At 33.1% G+C, this 8,275-nt stretch overlaps 2 protein-coding genes and 1 long non-coding RNA gene across 3 annotated transcripts; 2 read left to right on the top strand and 1 right to left on the bottom strand.

Annotated features, from left to right (window-relative positions):
• The first annotated feature begins 2,600 nt into the window (after window positions 1-2,600).
• LOC125200483 (flavonoid 3',5'-methyltransferase-like) lies at window positions 2,601-3,888 on the top strand. The gene is made up of 4 exons (XM_048098120.1): window positions 2,601-2,755; window positions 2,839-2,924; window positions 3,016-3,292; window positions 3,524-3,888. Exons 1-4 carry the CDS (start codon window positions 2,705-2,707, stop codon window positions 3,812-3,814), a joined length of 705 nt encoding a protein of 234 aa, XP_047954077.1. The 5' UTR covers window positions 2,601-2,704; the 3' UTR covers window positions 3,815-3,888.
• A 1,844-nt stretch (window positions 3,889-5,732) lies between these two features.
• LOC125200482 lies at window positions 5,733-6,518 on the bottom strand. Its single transcript, XR_007172733.1, has 2 exons — window positions 6,426-6,518; window positions 5,733-6,292 (listed from the first exon to the last, which is right to left on the bottom strand). It is a non-coding gene; the product is annotated as an uncharacterized LOC125200482 (long non-coding RNA).
• On the top strand, window positions 6,244-8,244 carry LOC125200481 (65-kDa microtubule-associated protein 8). The gene is made up of 6 exons (XM_048098119.1): window positions 6,244-6,371; window positions 6,451-6,654; window positions 7,096-7,353; window positions 7,449-7,661; window positions 7,821-7,976; window positions 8,046-8,244. The coding sequence occupies exons 1-6, from the start codon at window positions 6,285-6,287 to the stop codon at window positions 8,208-8,210; spliced, it is 1,083 nt and encodes a 360-aa protein (XP_047954076.1). The 5' UTR covers window positions 6,244-6,284; the 3' UTR covers window positions 8,211-8,244.
• The last annotated feature ends 31 nt before the right edge of the window (window positions 8,245-8,275 follow it).

The raw sequence follows: 8,275 nt of genomic DNA, 5'->3' as shown, positions 1-8,275 counted from the left end.
TTCACTTCAACGACCGCCGATTTGGAATGCCTTTTTCTGGCTACAATCGGTGCTTCAACTTCAACTACTTCTTCGATCCTCATTTTTGGAAATTAATTGATGTAGAAAACTGAACGAAGTCTAAGATTAGGAGATGAATTGCGACGAAGGGAAGAGAAGATGCAGAATTGTAGAAGAAATTTGGGAGAGAACTCAGAGAAATGTTCGAGAGTTTTGCCGGCGTGTTTTGAATACAGCTGAAACATTTTAGAGCTGAAATGACAAAAATACCCCCCTGTTGACATAAACCAGAGGTTGTTGACATCGCGCTAAGATTGTGAATGGGTGGCTGAGATTGCATCTCAATTCTCAATTAGGCCCAAAAATCTCAACCTAACAGGACCCTATATATATTAACTTATATATTAAAAATAGGTCATACATCCCTTTAAAAGGGGTGGACCGATGGATTATCCAACTTAAATAGATGAGACATGATTAATTATATGGGTCACGATTTAAGAGATTTTTAACACGGCATACTCGTATGTGTGGGCTGGAATGAACATCAAACTTCCACACAATGTCCGTTGTGTATGTCTAGAAATAAATAATTATCTAAATAGCGATTTAACTAATATAACAATATGTATATCTTTGTAATTTAGTTTAGTGGTATACCACACCTAATGTCATTAGTCATCCAAGATAAGAAATGATTTTGAAATTGACATTGTAGTCATGACCCATACATATTTTATAGTAATATGTTTTTAAGAACTAAACTTGATTTGATTAATTTTATTAAATATTGCATGATTAAACTTTTATTCGACAATTTAAACTAGTTATGATTGCATTGAAATTAATTTTTTTTAAAATAATACTCGTATTATCACCAGTCACCACCACTCCTACACGGTATTTGATTTCTATGGGCTCTCATATTTAGTTTATTGATTCTTAATGCCCTTTACCAAACTCCTAATCATGATTTGTCATTTTTATGCGTAATGACTTTTACCAAACTTCTAATTTCTGTCCTATTTTAATTGCACTCACCAAACTCCTGATTTGCTTAATGAGTAATGACCTATCACTAATTGCATAAGCATTTTTAAATTAGAAGATTCTTATCCAAGTCATTCACCTTTAATTTTAAATAAAGAAGAGCACTAGCAGTATTAAACTATATATAAGCCTTGTTTTACAGTCATTTATGTTTAGAAAAACATGTATTTTTCGTTTGTACATACTAGTATTATTTTTAAAATAGTGAAATGAAGAAGTTCGTGTTAATTGAATATATAGTAATCTCTCCGTCATATTAAAAATAAAACGTTTTCCTTTTCGAATTGTACCATTAAAAATAAAACGTTTTCTAAAATAAAAACAATATTATTTCTACTTTGTTTTTATCTCTTTTACTTTATTATTTTCTTACTACTCACAAAACAATACTCCCTCCGTTCCATAGTAATAGAGACATTTCATTTTGCACACTTGTTTTGAAAAAGTAATTATAAATAGTTAAAGTGAAGAAAAAGTAAAGTAAGAGAGAGAATATTATAGATAAGACTCTTCTCTATATTATTTTTTCTCTTACTTTACTTTTATCCACTTTAACTATTTATAATTATTTTTTATTTCTAATGGTACGGAGGAGTATATATGCTCATATTATATTTGTTGCTATGGGAATGAGACCATCTCGAATATCTCCGGCGACAAAAAAAAGGTTATATGGATATTTCTAATTTTAATAATTCAGTGTGGAATGAATAATACCCACATCAAAATTCCAATAATCAAAGAAAGAATGATCCCAGTTGAATTTAGCATAGTTATTATGCTGCAGATTGAAAATGGATTTGTGCTTGTAATAATGAGTAGTTCTCATGTACACTCACAACTAACTAGCGCCACTGGCAATCCATACATATCAACATCTAATTAAGTGATATCTAATCAAACATTTAATTATCCTAATTAACATCCTAACCGTTTTCGTAATTAATATGTGCGTATGTCTTAGTTTGTGATCAAGTTACTAAGAAGACATCGTGTTAGATAGTAACGATGTACTCCCTCCGTCCCAAATAATATGCATTTTTGGTTTGGCACGAGTTTTAAAGTAAATAGTAAAATAAAAGAGAGGTAGAAAGAAAAAGTAATTAAAATATTGTTAGTGGAAAATGAGTCTCACTTTATTAGAGTGAAAAAAGTTTCTAAAATTGGAAAGTGCATATTCTTATGGGACGGACTAAAAATGAAAGAGTGCATATTTTTGTGTGACTGAGGAAGCAGTATTATTCAATGCCAAGTACTTGCATTAAAATTTTGTTCCTATTGATTTGTAGGAAATATGCCTCCTCAGATTCTAATCAATGGTGATATGGCACTACTACAACTGCCTTAGGAGAAAAACCTCTTATTGGCAAATTAATGAACTTGCACTAAAATTGAGTTGACCTTTGCCTACACCTAACTACTTCATTAATCAAGAAATGCACCTACTCTCAACAACTAAATTAATATATGTATAAAAAGTAAACTATCGAATAATAATGAACCTAGTTGTTGTGTGGTATGCGATTAATGCCATATAGAGCTGGTTAAACGCGTTGCTTGGAGCTTTATAAATTGGATTAATCTTTCAAACAAACATATATCATCATTCAAACCATACCATCAATTAACAGTCATCTATTTTCAGAGTTTGAAAATGAAGGACAAGTACTACGGCTCCATTCTTCAGAGCGAGGCCCTCGCAAAGGTTATTCTTTTTATGCATTTTAAATCTGTGTTTGATGTATATATAGTTAAGAAAGTTACTTTAATTTGTTACATGTAATGCAGTATATTCTGGAAACAAGTGCCTATCCAAGAGAGCACGAACAACTGAAAGAGATCAGGAAAGCGACCGTCGATAAATATCAATTTTGGTACGAAACGAATGATCATAAACATTAATATATTATGCATGATAATAATTTGAGTATTAAAATGAGAAAATTGGTGCTGGTGTTATGATAGGAGTCTGATGAATGTGCCTGCGGATGAGGGCCAGTTTCTCTCTATGCTGTTGAAAATAATGAATGCAAAGAAGACATTAGAAGTGGGAGTTTTCACGGGTTATTCACTTCTGTCCACTGCTCTCGCTCTTCCAGATGACGCCAAGATAATAGCCATCGACCCGGATAGAGAAGCCTACGAAACTGGTTTGCCTTTTATTGAAAAGGCAAACATGACTCACAAAATTCAGTTCATCCAGTCTGATGCTATGGCTGTCATGAAGGACCTCCTCTCCAAGGTACTCCATTAAAATTAGGAGTTTTTCTTTTTGATGAGGTAGATCTCATTTTCCACCAACAACATTTCAATTATAAAGTACTTTATTAATTTTACATTAAAATATGTGTCGCACAACCAAGACTATATTTTTTGGGATAAAGTAGTATATATATTATAAAGACTAAGTTGGGAATTGGGATATTACTTTACTCCTATTTGATACATGGGAAATGAATGAATATATATATAGGGTGAGGAAGGGGAGTTTGATTTTGCATTTGTTGATGCGGACAAAGAGAACTACATCAAGTACCATGAACAACTGCTGAAGCTGGTTAAGGTGGGAGGAATTATAGCGTACGACAACACGCTGTGGTCGGGTACTGTGGTGGCAGCGGAGGAAGACGAGATGGATGACTTCTTGAGGGGCTGCAAAGGCCACATCCTGACTCTCAACTCTTTTCTCGCTGCCGATTCCCGCATTGACTTGGCTCAACTTTCCATCGGAGATGGCCTTACATTGTGCAGGCGTCTCATCTGATATATGCATTCTCTATTTTTATTCACCTTTCATTTATTTCCAACTTTTGTCAATGCAATTTCTTTTTATCCTTCTTTCTCAAATTTTAAAATAGAAAAACAACATATAAAATTATCTAATACTCCAGCCTTTTATTTAGTTTGGTGCATATATGAGTTTGTAAATCAACAAAAATGCTAAGTTGGAAAAATAAGTGTGACATATTCAAACTTGTCCATGGATTGGTCAACAATGCAAAATTAATTCCTTTTTGCCAAACTCTCTGCATTACGTTAATAACAAATTTATAGATATAGGAATCAAACTGCACATATAAAATACATTCCCTCCGTTACTTAAATTCTATCACACTTTGATTGAGCACGGGTTTTAAGAAACGTAATGAAAAATGAGTGGAAAAAATTAGTGGAAAGTGAGTCATACTTTTATGTATTAGTTTTATAATAAAATGTTAGTTGAAATGAGTTAGTGGAATATAAGATTCACTAAAAAAAATAGTAATAAAAAATAAAATATGATAAATTTGTAGGATAAACTGAAAAAGAAAAATGTGATAAAAATTTAACGAACTTGAGAGAGTAGTACTCCATTAATGAACACGGTACTCACATGTAACATAATAATATTTCTCTATAAAAAAGTGTGACATACTTTTTGTTGGATCCAACAAGCATTTTAGCTTTTATTTTGACAAATATGGGGCGTTAACAGAAGTATTCTTTTTTTTTGGGAGATTCCAACATTAATTTTTTTGGCAAAAAAGTAGTATAATTAATACTACAATTCACTTTTAATAATTTATATGTAAACGGTCACGAAATCTTGCGTAGATAAATCCACCGGATGTCTGATATTGTTACACGAGACTGCAATTGATGATTTAATTGCCAACGTTTATAGTTATCCTACTTTATTAAAGCCCTATATAATCTGAAACACAAGACTTTTGAGACCAAGGTTAGTATGTTTTTCCAATTTTCCTCTTAGTCCTGTCTTTATCATCAATTCTAAACGTTATCAAATTTTAAAGAGCAAACAGTCTTAAAAGCCCAAGAAACAATTGGATGCAAGTATATATTTGGAATTTAGGCCTCTAAATGATGTAAGATTAAAAATTTAAATATGAAGCTGTTGTAGAATGGGATTTCAGTTGTGTTGATCAATTCCAACAATCGACTATGGATCGTATATGAAAAAAAGTTGACATTTTTAACAAGATATGATTGTTAAAACAAATATGTTGTCATCTTTAAACTTTTACGAGGTTAATGGAATTGTATGTATTTTTATAGTATTAATATAAAATTAGGGTTATTAATTAAAGTTCAAAGGTAAGAAATAAAAAATAATAATAATTTGGATTCTCTAGAAAAAGAAATCCAACTTTATATTCCCTTACTAAATTGCATAATACACATGTGAGTTACTACTAAATCATGTTCGGTTTGAAAAAAAACACGATTTAGCATCGCTCTCGCTTACCTGCGCCACCTAACAAAAGCGTAGTGATAAGGAAATGCTACCGAGCATTCTAGAATAATATCTAATGGTCTTCTAAAATTAAACATTCAACATTAGCGATGTGCTGGTTTTGTTTCTGATTTTATTTTTAAATGGTCAAGGTAAAATGTCCATTTTTGGACAAGCCATCACTAATCTTATTGTCATCATTATGTCCAGAGAAATAGGGAGAATACCAGATCATCAACCACAAATATTTTTTCTTTTTTTCTTTAGATACACAAATTGCAGTAAATTAAATTAGTAAAAAAGGAATTACAGAGACCGATTTTACTGGTCTATTATTCATAGAATTGAGTAATTTATCGGTGAGAAATCGCAGTGCATAACCAATACACATAGAGCTTTACTAATTAGCTGACTTAAGATGGGAAAATTTCCAAGATAAGTGAACTAATTGCAATAATTAAACATGATTATAGAATAAAGGTTAAGAGCACGAGACCATGATCTAGTAATCCCATATGATAATCATAATCCAATAACAAGATTCTCACTCATAGCACAACTCTATGGTGCATTACCATTTGTTTTGCCCTTTTATTTCTCTTGAGAGTTTTGCCTGCTTGAAGAAAATAAAGTGGTGAAATCACACATCATTAGAAGCTGGACTGTGATGAGAGAATCAAAGCATTATCTCATCTGTTGACACAAAACACAGTAGAGTTAATCTGGAAAGTAAAGTAGGTTGAAGATCAAAAGCAACAAAGAATCCTTGAACCTAAAGTTTCACTGTCATCCCACCAGTGAAAACTTATCTTTTAAGCAAATATTCACTCCCAAAACCAAAGTCCCACCTCACTATGGTCCCTCCATCTCACTAGTTTTTAAAACTGCTCTTGCAGTGCAAGACAATACTAGTCGTCTCTAAGAAACGACTGGTAGCTCTCTAATCGGGGCTTGAGCTTTTCTCCTCCCGTCTTCCATCTCATCACAAAGGATTCTCCTGATGGGATCCTTACAGAAATCAAATGGTGGGATGGGAAGTTTAGCATTGTTAGAGACATCGTGTGGCTACTTACTACAAGAATTACAGGCATGTCTATACAAAATTTTAACTTATAACAATGTGACGAATCAGCTTGCTTACGAGATTGTTGTAATATGACTTGCAGATTATATGGGATGAAGTCGGAGAAGACAAATTTGAGCGGGAAAAGGTTCTGCTTGAACTTGAACAGGAATGTGTCGAGATTTATAGAAGAAAAGTTGACACAGCTAACATTTCACGAGCTCGGCTACATCAGCAGCTTGCAGAGTCCGAGGCTGAGTTTACTCATCTCCTCCTCTCACTTGGAGAAAGATCACTGCCAGGAAGGGTAAGATATGTACTACTACATACTAGTATAATAGTTAAACCAAAATCTTTGTATAATCATCTCATTAAGTAATGTATCCTGGAAGAGCCAACACTGTTGTATACCAATATTGAAAAACTGTTACCAAAATGTTATAGCTCGCTCTTGTAAATATTCACAGGCTTAAAGAGAAATCAAATTTGAAGCATGAAAAATACTCTCAATGCTTTCTACATGATGGTCAAGAGGTAGAAGCACAATGTAAAAACAAATTGATGATGTTCTATGCAATTATGTAAACTGATTTAAAACATCTATTCATGTTGAATTACTGGGGAAGGAAGCTTGACATTCTAATAAATTTACTTTACAGCAAACAATTATTATGGATTTTAGCAGGTGAAAAGCTTTTAAATATGCAGTGTTCTGTTTTGATCCAAGTACCATTTTCATCCTTGACAGCCAGAGAAAATGGCAGGAACGCTTAAAGAGCAGCTAAATTCTATAACACCAGCACTAAGAGAGATGCAGTTAAGGAAAGAAGATCGGGTGAAGCAATTTCGAGTAGTACAAGGGCAGATTCATAAAATTTCTGCAGAAATTGCAGGTCAGACAGAGTATAATGATTCAACATCACCAGTTTGTGTCAATGAAAATGATCTATCACTTAAGAAACTCGAGGAGTTCCAAAATGAGCTTCTGAGACTTCACAGTGAAAAGGTACTGCATGTGACTAGAGTATGTTATTAGGGCTAAATAGATTAAGAAACCAATCACTTTAATTGTTCTCTTGCATGTTCATATCCGTATCAAAGAGTGACAGACTTCAGAGGATGGAAAACTACATTAGCACAATAAAAAACTTGTCAGCCACTTTAGGAATGGATTCTTCATTGATCATAACAAAGGTGCATCCAAGCTTGAATGAATTATCAGGATTGTCAAAGAACATCAGTGACGGTATCCTGGAAAAGCTTGATAGCACAGTGAAATCACTTCAAACAGAAAAACAAACACGATTTGACAAGGTAATTAATTTTTTATATCCTGTACAATTTCATCAAGTAAGATCTGGTCCATTTCACAATAAATATCATACATGGAATGTACAGTAAAGAGTAAGACTATACACATGGTCACTCAAACACCTAGCATAATAACTCTGTTTAGTTGAACTATTAATGCAGCTGCAACAACTTGGTAAAGCATTGTCTGATTTGTGGAATCTCATGGATACACCCTATAAAGACCGTCAAGAATATCTACAAGTTGCCAATCTATCATCTATGCCATCAACAGATATATCCACTCCTGGAAGCCTTACTCTGGACTTGGTGCAGCAGGTATGCCTTCTGACACGTCTTTATAATTTTATGCCATAATGATTTAAATTGATGAGAAATTATTTGAAGGCTGAGACTGAAGTGAAGAGACTGGATCAGTTGAAAGCAAGCAAGATGAAAGAGTTTTTCTTCAAGAAACAAATAGAGCTTGAGGATATATGCAGAAGAACACACATGGAAATACCATCACGATCAGAGATGGAAAAAATAATCAACCAAATAGACTCTGGTTAGACTAAATCTTTTGAACGAAGAAATCCTAGTTATTGCGCATATATCATTATTTGACCCGTGGCAAT

The sequence above is a fragment of the Salvia hispanica genome, unplaced genomic scaffold, assembly GCF_023119035.1.
Source record: "Salvia hispanica cultivar TCC Black 2014 unplaced genomic scaffold, UniMelb_Shisp_WGS_1.0 HiC_scaffold_996, whole genome shotgun sequence".
Taxonomy (NCBI): domain Eukaryota; kingdom Viridiplantae; phylum Streptophyta; class Magnoliopsida; order Lamiales; family Lamiaceae; genus Salvia; species Salvia hispanica.
The sequence above is the reverse complement of the archived record's forward strand: the minus strand, read 5'-3'. Positions and strand labels throughout refer to the sequence as shown.